The following is a 17,073-nucleotide window of genomic DNA, read 5'->3' as shown; positions in this document are numbered from 1 at the left end:
ACTTTGCAAGCATTCTGCCAATCCTCAGGCACCTCACCATGAGTCATACATACATTGAATAACCTTACCAACCAGTGAACTATACAGTCACCCCCTTTTTAATAAATTCCACTGCAATACCATCCAAACCCGCTGTCTTGCCGGCTTTCATCTTCCGCAGAGCTTTTACTACTTCTTTTCTGTTTACCAAATCATTCTTTCTAACCCTCTCACTTTGCACACCACCTTGACCAAATCACCTTATGTCTGCCTCTCTATCATCAAACATATTCAACAAACCTTCAAAATACTCACTACATCTCCTTCTCACATCACCACTACTTGTTATCACCTCCCCATTAGCCCCCTTCACTGAAGTTCCCATTTGTTCCCTTGTCTTACGCACTTTATTTACCTCCTTCCAAAACATCTTTTTATTCTCCCTAAAATCTAATGACACTCTCTTACCTCAACTCTCATTTGCCCTCTTTTTCACCTCTTGCACCTTTCTCTTGACCTCCTGCCTTTTTCTTTTATACATCTCCAAGTCATTTGTATTTTTCCCATGCAAAAATCGTTCAAATGCCTCTCTCTTCTCTTTCACTAACAATCTTACCTCTTCATCCCACCACTCATTATCCTTTCTAATCTGCCCACCTCCCACACTTCATATGCCACAAGCATCTTTTGCACAAGCCATCACTGCTTCCCTAAATACATCCCATTCCTCCCCCACTCCCCTTATGTCCTTTGTTCTCACCTTTTTCCATTCTGTACCCAGTCTCTCGTGGTACTTCCTCACACAAGTCTCCTTCCCAAACTCACTTTTCTCACCACTCTCTTCACCCCAACATTCTCTCTTCTTTTCTGAAAACCTCTATGAATCTTTACCTTCGACTCCACAAGATAATGATCAGACATTCCTCCAGTTGCACCTCTCAGCACATTAACATCCAAAAGTCTCTCTTTTGTGCAATTATCAGTTAACACATAATCCAATAATGCTTTCTGGCCATCTCTCCTACTTACATACATATACTTATGTATATCTTTCTTTTTAAACTAGGTATTTCGAATTTCCAGTTCCTTTTTAGTACATAGATCTACAAGCTTTTCACCATTTCCATTTACAACACTCAACACCCCATGTACACCAATTATTCCCTCAACTGCCACATTACTCACCTTTGCACTCAAATCACCCATTACTATAACCTGATCTCGTGCATCAAAACTACTAACACACTCACTCAGCTGCTCCCAAAACACTTGCCTTTCTTGATCTTTCTTCTCATGCCCAGGTGCATATGCACCAATAATCACCCATCTCTCTCTATCCACTTTCAGTTTTACCCCTATCAACCAAGAGTTTACTTTCTTACACTCTATCACATACTCCCAGCGCTCCTGTTTCATGAGTAGTGCTACCTCTTCCCTTACTCTTGTCCTGTCACTAACCCTTGACTTTACTCCCAAGACATTCCCAAACCACTTTTGCCCTTTTCCCTTGAGCTTCGTTTCACTCAGAGCCAAAACATCCTGGCTCCTTTCCTGAAACATACTACCTATCTCTCCTTTTTTCTCATCTTGGTTAAATCCACACACATTTAGACACCCCAATCTGACATATGTCTGACAGACATATACATTTATACACATGTACATACATATTCATACTTGCTTGCCTTCATCCACTCCTTGTGCCTCCCTGCCCCACAGGAAACAGGATCACTACCCCATGCATCATCGAGGTAGGGCTACAAAAACACAAAACAGGCCACATTCATTTACACTTAGTCTCTTGTTGTGTGTAATGCACTGAAACCACAGCTCCTTAGCCACATAAAGGCCCCACAGACCCGTCTATGGCCCACCCGAAACGTTTCACATTACTTATCATTCATGCAGATTTGACGTATTTTGTGTGTCCTTGATTTAATGGAAACAGTATTGTTCTTTTTCACTTTCATTTCAGATATCCTTTATGTATATCTTACTAAGAATTGATGTGTTATATAAAGCATTTATAATTTATACTTATACTTTTGCACACTGTTTTCTATTATTGAAACATTGCCTAGTTTAGGAGGGATTTGATTACAGATTGTTTTGGTATAGTAATTATGTACATTTTTTCAAATGAAAATGAAATGCTATATACTGTAGAGTCAGACCACTGGTGTCTATTGCATGTTGCTCTCAACAATTTTGTTATATTTCAGGAGAAAAAACAACCTGTTTTAACTGATCGAAAGAAAACGCTTGAAGAAAGGGCTGGCCGAAATGACAAATTTGCGGCACTCAAGGCAAAGCGTGAAAATAAGTTTCAGAAAGGTAAGGTTTTGAACTGTATTCAGAAAGCTTATTGAAGAATGTAAGATAGAAAAAGGTTTGTAATGTTTTGGAAGTTAATGAATAGATTGGAGTTATTGTAAGATAGAAAAAGGTTTGTAATGTTTTGGAAGTTAATGAATAGATTGGAGTTATATGGAATGTTGTGATCAGAATGGAGATGTTCACTGTAAATAAAGTAGCAGTTATTAGATAACAGAACTGAAACTCCATTCATAGTATCCTGATTATGCAAACTGGAAAGTATATGGAATATTACAGGTTGAGACATTGAAGATAGATATTATAGGTAAGAATCAAAACAGGAAAAGTACCTTGCTGATTTTTGTGAGATATAAACTGACAGGTGGTTAAGAAGAGATGAAAGAACACCAAAATGATATATTCTTAATTTTTCAGTCATGTATTGAAAGCAAATTAGGAATTATTTAACTGCATGATTGAGGAATGATATTTAGACTAGAAGTATGGCATCGGCTTGCATAATGTGAAGAAAATTTGAATGAGCAAATTTATATTGCCTTCATCTAAGAATGAATGTGAAATGGTGAATAATACTCCATCAGTGAATTAATGAATTATGTTCAGAGTGAAACATTATGCAGTAGTGCAAGGTTAATGAGACTTAGTTTTGGCATACCAATGTTGTTCAGGCAGAAAAAGGAGTTACCGAGTCCAACTGTTCTCACGGGGTGGTGGACTTTTAACCATTAGCTGCTGAATTAATTTCCAGCTGCATTCCTGAGAGTGGCAGTTTTTCATTAGAATATGAATTGGTCCTTTTTTTACTAGTTTTTTATCAAGGAAAAACCGTAAAGTTTCCACATCTGGCACAGACATTTCTTAAAAACAGTATCTTCTAGCAGGAGGAGGGATGAAAAATAAAAGTAAAGTATTTATGGATAATGCTTTCAGAATGGCAAAAAACTTCCGTAAGTGTGACAGGTTTCTTTCTCCTTATGCTCATAACAATTAGTAAATTGTAAAGGCCATGAAGAGAGTAATAATATTTCTAGATTTGAAGGGTCACTAATACGCATCACATTGCCTACTTATGAGCTCTTAATAAGATTTTATTTTTTTTCACTATACTTAATTGCCGTCTCCCGCATTAGTGAGGTAGCGCAAGGAAAGAGATGAAGAATGGCCCAACCCACCCACATACACATGTTTTTATTATTATTATTATTATTTTGCTTTGTCGCTGTCTCCCGCGTTTGCGAGGTAGTGCAAGGAAACAGACGAAAGAAATGGCCCAACCCACCCCCATACACATGTATATACATACACATCCACACACGCAAATATACATACCTATACATCTCAATGTACACATATATATATAAACACACAGACATATACATATATACACATGTACATAATTCGTACTGTCTGCCTTTATTTGTTCCCATCGCCACCTCACCACACATGGAATAACATCCCCCTCCCCCCCATGTGTGCGAGATAGCGGTAGGAAAAGACAACAAAGGCCACATTCGTTCACACTCAGTCTTTAGCTGTCATGCAATAATGCCCGAAACCACAGCTCCCTTTCCACATCCAGGCCCCACAGAACTTTCCATGGTTTACCCCAGACGCTTCACATGACCTGATTCAATCCATTGACAGCACGTCGACCCCAGTATACCACATCGATCCAATTCACTCTATTCCTTGCTCACTTTTCACCCTCCTGCATGTTCAGGCCCCGATCACTCAAAATCTTTTTCACTCCATCTTTCCACCTCCAATTTGTTCTCCCACTTCTCTTCGTTCCCTCCACCTCTGACACATATATCCTCTTGGTCAATCTTTCCTCACTCACTCTCTCCATGTTACCAAACCATTTCAAAACACCCTCTTCTGCTCTCTCAACCACGCTCTTTTTATTTTCACACATCTCTCTTACCCTTACATTACTTACTCGATCAAACCACCTCACATCACATATTGTCCTCAAACATCTCATTTCCAGCACATCCACCCTCCTGCGCACAACTCTATCCATAGCCTACGCCTCGCAACCATACAACATTGTTGGAACCACTATTCCTTCAAACATAGCCAATTTTGCTTTCTGAGATAATGTTCTCGACTTCCACACATTCTTCAAGGCTCCCAGGATTTTTGCCCCCTCCCCCACCCTATGATTCACTTCTGCTTCCATGGTTCCATCCGCTGCCAGATCCACTCCCAGATATCTAAAACACTTTACTTCCTCCAGTTTTTCTCCATTCAAACTTACCTCCCAATTGACTTGACCCTCAACCCTACTGTACCTACATACGCATGTAGATACATAAATGCCCACATGCACATATACATACCTGTACATTTCAATGCATACATACATATACATTCACAGACCTTTACATATATACACATGTACATATTCATACTTGCTGCATTCATCCATTCCCATTGCCAACCCGCCACACATGAAATAGCACACACACACACACACACACACACACACACACATACCTGGTGAGGTAACACTAGGAAAAGACAAAAAGGCCCCATTCATGGAAGCGGAAGTGGATCATAGGGTGGGGGAGGGGGCGAAAATTCTGGGGGCCTTGAAGAATGTGTGGAAGTCGAGAACATTATCTCGGAAAGCAAAAATGGGTATGTTTGAAGGAATAGTGGTTCCAACAATGTTGTATGGTTGTGAGGCGTGGGCTATGGATAGAGTTGTGCGCAGGAGGATGGATGTGCTGGAAATGAGATGTTTGAGGACAATGTGTGGTGTGAGGTGGTTTGATCGAGTGAGTAACGTAAGGGTAAGAGAGATGTGTGGAAATAAAAAGAGCGTGGTTGAGAGAGCAGAAGAGGGTGTTTTGAAGTGGTTTGGGCGCATGGAGAGGATGAGTGAGGAAAGATTGACCAAGAGGATATATGTGTCGGAGGTGGAGGGAACAAGAAGAGGGAGACCAAATTGGATGTGGAAAGATGCAGTGAAAAAGATTTTGTGTGATCGGGGCCTGAACATGCAGGAGGGTGAAAGGAGGGCAAGGAATAGAGTGAATTGGAGCGATGTGGTATACCGGGGTTGACGTGCTGTCAGTGGATTGAATCAAGGCATGTGAAGCGTCTGGGGTAAGCCATGGAAAGCTGTGTAGGTATGTATATTTGCGTGTGTGGACGTATGTATATACATGTGTATGGGGGGGGTTGGGCCATTTCTTTCGTATGTTTCCTTGCGCTACCTCGCAAACGCGGGAGACAGCGACAAAGTATAATAAAAAAAAAAAAATCATTTATACTCAGTCTCTAGCTGTCATGTGTAATGCACCGAAACCACAGCTCTCTTTCCACATCCAGACCACACAGACCTTTCCATGGTTTACCCCAGAAGCTTCACATGCCCTGGTTCAATCCATTGACAGCACATCCACCCTGGTATACCACATCATTCCAATTCACTCTATTCCTTGCCCGCCTTTCACCCTCCTGTATGTTCAGGCCCTGATCGCTCCAAATCTTTTTCACCCTATCCTTCCACATCCTTCCACCCCCAATTTGGTCTTCTACTTCTCCTCTTTCCCTCTACCTTTGACACATATATTCTCTTTGTCAATCTTTCCTCACTCATTCTCTCCATGTAACCAAACCACTTCAATACACCCTCTTCTGCTCTCTCAACTACACTCTTTATTACCACACATCTCCCTTACCATTTCATTACTTACTTGATGAAACCACCTCACACAACATATTGTCCTCAAACATCTCATTTCCAACACATCCACCTTCCCCTGCATAACCTTATCTATACCCCATCCCTTGCAACCAAATAACTTTGTTGGAACCACTGTTCCTTCAGACATACCCATTTTGCTGTCCAAGATAACGTTTACACATTCTTCAACACTCCCAAAACCTTCACCCCCTCCCCCACCCTGTGACTCACTTTTGCTTCCATGGTTCCATCCACTGCTAAGTCCACTCCTAGATATCTAAAACACTTCACTTCCTCCAGTTTTTCTCCATTCAAACTTAATCTAACCTCCTAATTAACTAGTCCCTTATCCCTACTGAACCTAATAACCTTTCTCATATTCACATTTACTCTCAACTTTCTCCTTTCACACTTTTTACCAAACTCAGTCACCAGCTTCTGGAGTTTCTAACCCCAATCAGCCACCAGTGCTGTATCATCAGCGAACAATAACTGACTCACTTCCCTAACCGTCTTATCCACAACAGACTGCATACTTGCCCCTCTCCTCAAAGCTCTTGCATTCACCTCCCTAACCACCCCATCCATGAACAAATTAAACGACCATGGAGACATCACACACCCCTACTGCGAATGGACATTTACTGAGAACCAATCACTTTCTTGTCTTCCTTCTCATACACTTGCCTTACGATCTTGATAAAAACTTTTCACTGCTTCTAGCAACTTACCTCCCACACCAAATTCTCTTAAAACCTTCCACAAAGCATCTCTATCAATCCTATCGTATGCCTTGTCCAGATCCATAAATGCTACGTACAGGTCCATCTTTTTATCTAAGTATTTCTCACATACATTCTTCAAAGCAAACACCTGATCCACACATCCACTACCACCTCTGAAACCACACTGCTCCTCCCCAATTTGATACTCTTTACATGCCTTTACCCTCTCAATCAATACCCTCCCATATGATTTCCCAGGAACACTTAACAAACTTATACCTCTGTAATTTGAACACTCACCTTTATTTCCTTTGCCTTTGTACAGTGGCACTATGCATGCATTCTGCCAATCATTAGGCAGTTCACCATGGTCCACATATATGTTGAATATCCTTACCAACCTTTCAACACCACAGTCACCCCCTTTTTTAATAAAGTCCACTGCAATACCAGATACCCACCTTGCCAGCTTTCAACTTCCACAAAGCTTTCACTACCGCTTTTCTGTTTACCAAACCATTCTCCCTGACCCTCTCACTTCGCACACCACCTCGCCCAAAACTCCCTATATCTGCCACTCTATCATCAAACACATTCTACAAACCTTCAAGATACTCACTTCATCTCTTCTCACTTCACCACTACCTGTTATTACTTCCCCCCTGCCCCCTTCACTGATGTTCCCATTTGTTCTCTTGTCTTATGAATGTTATTCACCTCCTTCCAAAACATCTTTTTATTCTCCCCAAAGTTTGATGATACTCTTACCTCAGCTCTCATTTGCCCTCTTTTTCAACTCTTGCACCTCCCTCTTAACCTACTACTGCTTTCTTTTATATATCTACCAGTCATTTGCTCTTCTTCCTTGTAAGTATCATCCAAATGCCTCTCCTTTCTCTTTCACACACAACTTCTTCATTCCACCTCTCACTACCCTTTCTAACCTGCCCACCTCCAACCTTTCTCATGCCACATGCATCTTTTGCATATGGCGTCACTGTTTCCCTAAATACATCCCATCCGCTCATGTCATATGCTCTTACCTTCAGCCATTCTACTCTCAATCTCTCCTGCTTCTTTCTCACACAAGTGTCCTTTCCAAATCACTCACTTTCTCCATTCTCTTCTCCCCAATGTTCTCTCTTCTTTTTTGAAAACCTCTACAAATCTTCACCTTTGCCTCCACGAGATAGCGATCATACATCCCTCCAGCTGCCCTTCTCAGCACATTAACATCCAAAAGTCTCTCTTTTACATGCTTATCAATTAACACGTAATCCAGTAATGCCCTTTGACAACCTCTCCTACTATTTTACATATACTTATGCATATCTCTCTTTTTAAACCAGGTATTCTGAATCCCCAGTCTTTTTTCAGCACACAAATCCACAGGCTCTTCACCATTTCCAGTCATGATACTGAATACCCCATGCATGCTAATTATACTCTCAACTGCCGCATTACTGACCTTTGTATTTGAATCACCCATCACTAATAGCTGGTCTCGTGCATCAAAGCTGCTGACACATTCACTCAACTGTTCCCTTGATCTTTCTTCTTATGACCAGGTGCATATGCACCAATAATCATCCATCCCTCTTCATCCACTCTCAGTCTTACCGACATCACTTTAGAATTTACTTTCTTACACTCTATCACACTCTCCCACAACTCGTACTTCAGTAGTAGTGCTACTTCTTCCTTAGCTCTTGTCCTCTCATCAACCTCTGACTTTACTCCAAAGACTTTTCCAAACCATCCTTCTCCTTTACCCTTGAGCTTCATTTTACTCAGAGCCAGAAGATACAGGTTTCTTTCCTCAAGCATACTACCTATCTCTCCTTTCTTCTCATCTTGGTTACATCCACACACATTCAGACACCCTATTCTGAGCCTTCAAGGAGGATGAGCACTCCTTGCTTGACTCCTTCTGTTTCCCCTTTTAGACATTTGAAATACAAGGAGGGGAGGGTTTCCAGTCCTCCCACTCCCACTCTCTTTAGTTGCTTCCTATGACAAAAGTGTTAAAAGAAACAGCAAATTTTAACTCAGATAACCATGAAACAGTGGGTCAGATAGTACAGTGTAACAGCAAGTGTGATGCAACATAAGATCTTTCATGATGCTAATTTCTGTTCATTTTCATTATCAGAGAGCACTATATTTTTCCATATGTGGTTTAATGAGTAGATATTTCTTCCCTTTGTAGCTGAAGAAGAGAGACAGAAGAAGGAAAAAGAAGCCGAGGAGAAAAGGAAAAAGAAAGAGGAAAGGGAGAGATCACTGGACTCAGATTCTAATGCAGAAGAAGGAAAGTCCAAGCTCAAACTTAAGGTAAATTTGATGAAGAGAACGTGAATTTAGTGGAAGGGTTCACATATTATCAAATCCCCTCAGTATGATACAAAAAGAATAACGTTTAAGCCTGATACTGTATCCAGAGTGTGATTAGCTAGGATATAGTTATCTCATATAACACACACATTTGAAATATATCTCAATATTTTTAACCTTTCAGGAAAAATATCTGCACATTGAATTTTGCTTAGTGCATGTGATAGTACACCATATGGGAAAAACAGGGTTTCATTCATGACACATCCCAGCCTCTCATATTTCACTCTTGCCCTGTGAAAAACAAGTGTACTCTATATTTTCTAAAGATGACTTATTTTAGCACAGATCAGACTTGAAATTAAATTCCTGTCTTCCTGATTTTGGTCTTTTCCCAGTCTGCCAAAATTTTGTCCATATCCCCAGTCAAAGATATTTCAGTTTTATTTTATTTATATTTATTTATATTATATTTTATTTATTTATCCCTGGGGATAGGGGAGAAAGAATACTTCCCACGTATTCCCTGCGTGTCGTAGAAGGCGACTAAAAGGGAAGGGAGCGGGGGGCTGGAAATCCTCCCCTCTCGTTTTTTTTTAATTTTCCAAAAGAAGGAACAGAGAAGGGGGCCAGGTGAGGATATTCCCTCAAAGGCCCAGTCCTCTGTTCTTAACGCTACCTCGCTATCGCGGGAAATGGCGAATAGTATGAAAAAAAAAAAAATTTTATTTATAGTATAGTCTATCTATCAATATCTCTGATGCCTGTTCCAACTGTAACTCCCTCAAAGGGATGGCCTCAGCAGCAGAGTCTCCATAACTAGAGAACCCCAGTGCTGCTTCTTAGCCTTTGTGCCTCACCCTCACAGGCCACTGGCAGAGGGAAAGTCAAGTGCAGTGTTTGCAGAAGCTCCTACCTAATATTCCTAATGGCTACTTCTGTCTAATGTTCCCTCCAACTACCTCTACCTAATGCTGCCTAAATGTTCCCATACACAACTTCTGCCTTCTGCATATGCTGCTAGATGTAGTGAGGTAGCAAGACTTGCCATTGGGCCATTTGCTAATCTCAGGTTTGCCATAAGTGTCAATGTTACCTTAGTTTCTTCATGCTGAACTTCAGAAAGTACATTCAGTAATTGAATAAGTTTCACATTGATAAACACAGAAAAGTAAATAATTTTTGTGAGTGGAGCATTAAAATCAAAATTCGTTAAATAGTTTTCTGATTTGAGTAATGATTTATCCAGCAAATTATCCTCCCTAACCCACAAAATTTATGTTTTTAGTTTTTTAAAAAGTATGTAACCTCATAATGTCAAAGATATTCATATAGAATTATAAGAAATCTTCATAAGCATTTTTATATGATATTTTCACTGTAATAACTTTTTCTACTTCAGGAAAAATGCACAAAAAAGTGCAAGAGTGAGGCCTCATTGCCAAATGAATTGCCACTTTATAAGTTTTATGATAAATTTTACTTGCACCAGATATTGATTACTGATTAGTATTATTATATTTTATCATGTATAATAGACCATTTCTTGTTATGATTGATGTGATTTATTGATGGCTCTTTATAATAGTAAAACTATAAGTTTGTAAAATTACCAACGGCACCTGTTAGATATAGTTTTGTTAAGTTCAAATATGTGCTGGCAACACTGCCTTCACACTTACTTTACTTTTTCCTGTCCCACTGTGGTCAACTCTTGATACTAGAAAGAGTCATTGTCCAGAAAGGTACTGTCCATATGATCAGAAGACACATCATCATCTAGCAATTGTGGATCATCTGCCCGATTCCCTAAATCTCTTGATAAATGTTTTCAGTTATGCATCGCCACTGTCTAGGCTCAGTGCATTGTATAAAACTAGAGACATAAATAACTGTCTAGCAGCATCGATCATCTCTCATAAATATATGTTTGGAGGCATCAGGGGGTTAAGTTGTAGATTTCTTCCATGTCAGAGACTAGCATAACTTGATACTTATGTATAGAGCATTATGTGAATGTTGGGGAGAAGAGAATGGTGAGAGTAAGTGAGGTTGGAAAGTAGACTTGTGTGAGGAAGTACCAGAGGAGATTGAGTGTAGAATGGCAAAAGGTCAGAGCAAATGACTTGAGGGGAGTGGTTGAGTGATGGGATGAATTTAGGGAAGCAGTGATGGCATGTTCAAGACATGCATATAGCATGAGAAAAGTGGAAGTGGGCAGATTAGAAAGGTTAGTGAGTGATGGGATGAAGAAGTAAAGTTGTTAGTGAAAGAGAAAAGAAAGGAATATGCACGATACTTGCAAGGAGGGAGTGCACATGACTGGGACATGTATAAGAGGAAGCAGCAGGCAGTCAAGATGAAGGTGCAAGGATTGAAAAAAGGGGAAGTGAGAGTTGGGATGAGAGAGTATCATTAGGGAGAATAAAAAGTTATTTTGGAAGGAGGTAAATAACATGCATAAGACAAGAGAACAAATGGGAACATGGGTGAAGGGGGCAAGGAAGGAAGTGATAGCAGGTAGTGATGAACTGAGTATTTTGAAGGTTTGTTGAATGTGTTTCATGATAGAGTGGTCGATGTAGGGTGTTTTGGTCAGGGTGGTGTGCAAAGTGAGAGAGTCAGGAAGATTATTTTGGTAAAGAGAGAAGTGGTTGTGAAAGCCTTGCAGATGACACCTGGCAAGGCAGTGGGTTTCGATGGTTTTGTAGTTGAATTTATTAAGAAAGGGGTGACTATGTTGCTGATTGGTTGGTAAGGATATTCATTGTATGTATGGATCATGGTGAAGTGCCTGAGGATTGGCACAATGCATGTATAGTGCCATTGTGCAAAAGCAAAGGGGATAAAGATGAGTGTTCAAGCTACAGAGGCATGAGTTTTTTGAGTATTCCTGGAGAAGTGAAGGGAAGGATATTGATGGAGAGGGCGAAGGCATGTTCAGAGCTTCAGATTTGGGAGGAGAAGTGTGGTTTCAGAAGTGGTAGAAGATGTGTGTATCAGGTGTTTGTTGTGAAGAATGTGTGAGAAATACTTTGAAAAACAGATGGATTTGTATGTAGCATTTATGGATCTGGAGAAGACATATGATAGGGTTGATTTAGATGCTTTTTGGAAGGTCTTAAGGGTATATCCCTGGTGATAGGGGAGAAAGAATACTTCTCACTTATTCCCTGCGTGTCGTACAAGACAGCTGAAAGGGGAGTGAGTGGGGGGCTGGAAATCTTCCCTTTCAGTTTTACTTTTCCAAAATAAGGATCAGAGAAGGGGGCCAAGTGAAGATTTTACCTCTTAAGTTCATTCCTCTATTCTTAATGCTACCTTACTAATGCCAGAAATGGCAAATATGTATGAAAAAAATCCTCCCCTTCTGTTTTTACTTTTCCAAAAGAAGGAACTGAGAAGGGGGCCAAATGAGGATTTTTCCCTCTAAGACTTAGTCCTCTGTTGTTAATGCTACCTCACTGATGCAGGAGGAGGCGAATATATATATGAAAAAAGATATATATAGATATGTATATAGGGAATTGTGGTTTCGGTGCATTACCCATGACAACAACGGAGACTAAGTGTGAACGAATGTGGCCTTTTTTGTCTGTTTTCCTGGCATTACCTCACTGAAGCAGGGGGTAGCAATGCTGTTTCCTATGGGGTGGGGTAGTGACTTATGGAATGGATGAAAGCAAACAAGTATGAATATGTACATTGTACATATGTTTATGTTTGTGTATGTATATGTATATATATGTATGTGTTCATTTTTCATTTCATTTCAAACTAGAAGTTTCAGTTTTCCAAATTATTTCTTACTTTTTTCATATGTATATATATGTATATGTGTGTGTGTGTGTGTGTATGTGTGCATGTGTATGTATATAAATTTTTTTTTTTTTTTTTTTATTGTCGCTGTCTCCCGCGTTTGCGAGGTAGCGCAAGGAAACAGACGAAAGAAATGGCCCAACCCTCCCCCATACACATGTATATACATACGTCCACACACGCAAATATACATACCTACACAGCTTTCCATGGTTTACCCCAGACGCTTCACATGCCTTGATTCAATCCACTGACAGCACGTCAGCCCCGGTATACCACATCGCTCCAATTCACTCTGTTCCTTGCCCTCCTTTCACCCTCCTGCATGTTCAGGCCCCGATCACACAAAATCTTTTTCACTCCATCTTTCCACCTCCAATTTGGTCTCCCTCTTCTCCTTGTTCCCTCCACCTCCGACACATATATCCTCTTGGTCAATCTTTCCTCACTCATCCTCTCCATGTGCCCAAACCACTTCAAAACACCCTCTACTGCTCTCTCAACCACGCTCTTTTTATTTCCACACATCTCTCTTACCCTTACGTTACTCACTCGATCAAACCACCTCACACCACACATTGTCCTCAAACATCTCATTTCCAGCACATCCATCCTCCTGCGCACAACTCTATCCATAGCCCACGCCTCGCAACCATACAACATTGTTGGAACCACTATTCCTTCAAACATACCCATTTTTGCTTTCCGAGATAATGTTCTCGACTTCCACACATTCTTCAAGGCCCCCAGAATTTTCGCCCCCTCCCCCACCCTATGATCCACTTCCGCTTCCATGGTTCCATCCGCTGCCAGATCCACTCCCAGATATCTAAAACACTTCACTTCCTCCAGTTTTTCTCCATTCAAACTCACCTCCCAATTGACTTGACCCTCAACCCTACTGTACCTAATAACCTTGCTCTTATTCACATTTACTCTTAACTTTCTTCTTCCACACACTTTACCAAACTCAGTCACCAGCTTCTGCAGTTTCACACATGAATCAGCCACCAGCGCTGTGTCATCAGCGAACAACAACTGACTCACTTCCCAAGCTCTCTCATCCCCAACAGACTTCATACTTGCCCCTCTTTCCAAAACTCTTGCATTTACCTCCCTAACAACCCCATCCATAAACAAATTAAACAACCATGGAGACATCACACACCCCTGCCGCAAACCTACATTCACTGAGAACCAATCACTTTCCTCTCTTCCTACACGTACACATGCCTTACATCCTCGATAAAAACTTTTCACTGCTTCTAACAACTTTCCTCCCACACCATATATTCTTAATACCTTCCACAGAGCATCTCTATCAACTCTATCATATGCCTTCTCCAGATCCATAAATGCTACATACAAATCCATTTGCTTTTCTAAGTATTTCTCACATACATTCTTCAAAGCAAACACCTGATCCACACATCCTCTACCACTTCTGAAACCACACTGCTCTTCCCCAATCTGATGCTCTGTACATGCCTTCACCCTCTCAATCAATACCCTCCCATATAATTTACCAGGAATACTCAACAAACTTATACCTCTGTAATTTGAGCACTCACTCTTATCCCCTTTGCCTTTGTACAATGGCACTATGCACGCATTCCGCCAATCCTCAGGCACCTCACCATGAGTCATTTTTTTTTTTTTTTTATACCTCGTCGCTGTCTCCCGTGGTTGCGAGGTAGCGCAAGGAAACAGACGAAAGAAATGGCCCAACCCCCCCCATACACATGTACATACACACGTCCACACACGCAAATATACATACCTACACAGCTTTCCATGGTTTACCCCGGATGCTTCACATGCCTTGATTCAATCCACCGACAGCACGTCAAACCCTGTATACCACATCACTCCAATTCACTCTATTCCTTGCCCTCCTTTCACCCTCCTGCATGTTCAGGCCCCGATCACACAAAATCCTTTTCACTCCATCTTTCCACCTCCAATTTGGTCTCCCTCTTCTCCTCGTTCCCTCCACCTCCGACACATATATCCTCTTGGTCAATCTTTCCTCACTCATTCTCTCCATGTGCCCAAACCATTTCAAAACACCCTCTTCTGCTCTCTCAACCACGCTCTTTTTATTTCCACACATCTCTCTTACCCTTACGTTACTTACTCGATCAAACCACCTCACACCACACATTGTCCTCAAACATCTCATTTCCAGCACATCCATCCTCCTGCGCACAACTCTATCCATAGCCCACGCCTCGCAACCATACAACATTGTTGGAACCACTATTCCTTCAAACATACCCATTTTTGCTTTCCGAGATAATGTTCTCGACTTCCACACATTTTTCAAGGCTCCCAAAATTTTCGCCCCCTCCCCCACCCTATGATCCACTTCCGCTTCCATGGTTCCATCCGCTGACAGATCCACTCCCAGATATCTAAAACACTTCACTTCCTCCAGTTTTTCTCCATTCAAACTCACCTCCCAATTGACTTGACCCTCAACCCTACTGTACCTAATAACCTTGCTCTTATTCACATTTACTCTTAACTTTCTTCTTCCACACACTTTATCAAACTCCGTCACCAGCTTCTGCAGTTTCTCCCATGAATCCGCCACCAGCGCTGTATCATCAGCGAACAACAACTGACTCACTTCCCAAGCTCTCTCATCCCCAACAGACTTCATACTTGCCCCTCTTTCCAAGACTCTTGCATTTACCTCCCTAACAACCCCATCCATAAACAAATTAAACAACCATGGAGACATCACACACCCCTGCCGCAAACCTACATTCACTGAGAACCAATCACTTTCCTCTCTTCCTACACGTACACATGCCTTACATCCTCGATAAAAACTTTTCACTGCTTCTAACAACTTGCCTCCCACACCATATATTCTTAATACCTTCCACAGAGCATCTCTATCAACTCTATCATATGCCTTCTCCAGATCCATAAATGCTACATACAAATCCATTTGCTTTTCTAAGTATGTGATAGAATGTAAGAAAGTAAATTCTCGATTAATATGGGTAAAATTGAAAGTTGATGGAGAGAGGTGGGTGATTATTGGTGCATATGCACCTGGGCATGAGAAGAAAGATCATGAGAGGCAAGTGTTTTGGGAGCAGCTGAATGAGTGTGTTAGCGGTTTTGATGCACGAGACCGGGTTATAGTGATGGGTGATTTGAATGCAAAGGTGAGTAATGTGGCAGTTGAGGGAATAATTGGTATGCATGGGGTGTTCAGTGCTTCTAACAACTTGCCTCCCACACCATATATTCTTAATACCTTCCACAGAGCATCTCTATCAACTCTATCATATGCCTTCTCCAGATCCATAAATGCTACATACAAATCCATTTGCTTTTCTAAGTATGTGATAGAATGTAAGAAAGTAAATTCTCGATTAATATGGGTAAAATTGAAAGTTGATGGAGAGAGGTGGGTGATTATTGGTGCATATGCACCTGGGCATGAGAAGAAAGATCATGAGAGGCAAGTGTTTTGGGAGCAGCTGAATGAGTGTGTTAGCGGTTTTGATGCACGAGACCGGGTTATAGTGATGGGTGATTTGAATGCAAAGGTGAGTAATGTGGCAGTTGAGGGAATAATTGGTATGCATGGGGTGTTCAGTGTTGTAAATGGAAATGGTGAAGAGCTTGTAGATTTATGTGCTGAAAAAGGACTGATGATTGGGAATACCTGGTTTAAAAAGCGAGATATACATAAGTATACTTATGTAAGTAGGAGAGATGGCCAGAGAGCGTTATTGGATTACGTGTTAATTGACAGGCGTGCGAAAGAGAGACTTTTGGATGTTAATGTGCTGAGAGGTGCAACTGGAGGGATGTCTGATCATTATCTTGTGGAGGCTAAGGTGAAGATTAGTATGGGTTTTCAGAAAAGAGGAGTGAATGTTGGGGTGAAGAAGGTGGTGAGAGTAAGTGAGCTTGGGAAGGAGACCTGTGTGGGGAAGTACCAGGAGAGACTGTGTACAGAATGGAAAAAGGTGAGAACAATGGAAGTAAGGGGAGTGGGGGAGGAATGGGATGTATTTAGGGAATCAGTGATGGATTGCGCAAAAGATGCTTGTGGCATGAGAAGAGTGGGAGGTGGGCTGTTTAGAAAGGGTAGTGAGTGGTGGGATGAAGAAGTAAGAGTATTAGTGAAAGAGAAGAGAGAGGCATTTGGACGAT

At 41.1% G+C, this 17,073-nt stretch overlaps 1 protein-coding gene across 2 annotated transcripts in view; it reads left to right on the top strand.

The window, feature by feature from the left end:
- LOC139757861 (RNA polymerase-associated protein RTF1 homolog) overlaps positions 1 to 17,073 on the top strand; it is a 325,058-nt gene that overhangs the window by 108,438 nt on the left and 199,547 nt on the right. For both annotated transcript variants that reach the window (XM_071678765.1, XM_071678766.1), the window contains exons 5-6: positions 2,202 to 2,313; positions 8,948 to 9,072. In XM_071678765.1, coding sequence (XP_071534866.1) covers positions 2,202 to 2,313; positions 8,948 to 9,072 — 237 coding nt within the window. The remainder of the gene's footprint in view (positions 1 to 2,201; positions 2,314 to 8,947; positions 9,073 to 17,073) is intronic.

This window comes from Panulirus ornatus, chromosome 28 (assembly GCF_036320965.1).
Source record: "Panulirus ornatus isolate Po-2019 chromosome 28, ASM3632096v1, whole genome shotgun sequence".
Taxonomy (NCBI): Eukaryota; Metazoa; Arthropoda; class Malacostraca; order Decapoda; family Palinuridae; genus Panulirus; species Panulirus ornatus.
The sequence above is the reverse complement of the archived record's forward strand: the minus strand, read 5'-3'. Positions and strand labels throughout refer to the sequence as shown.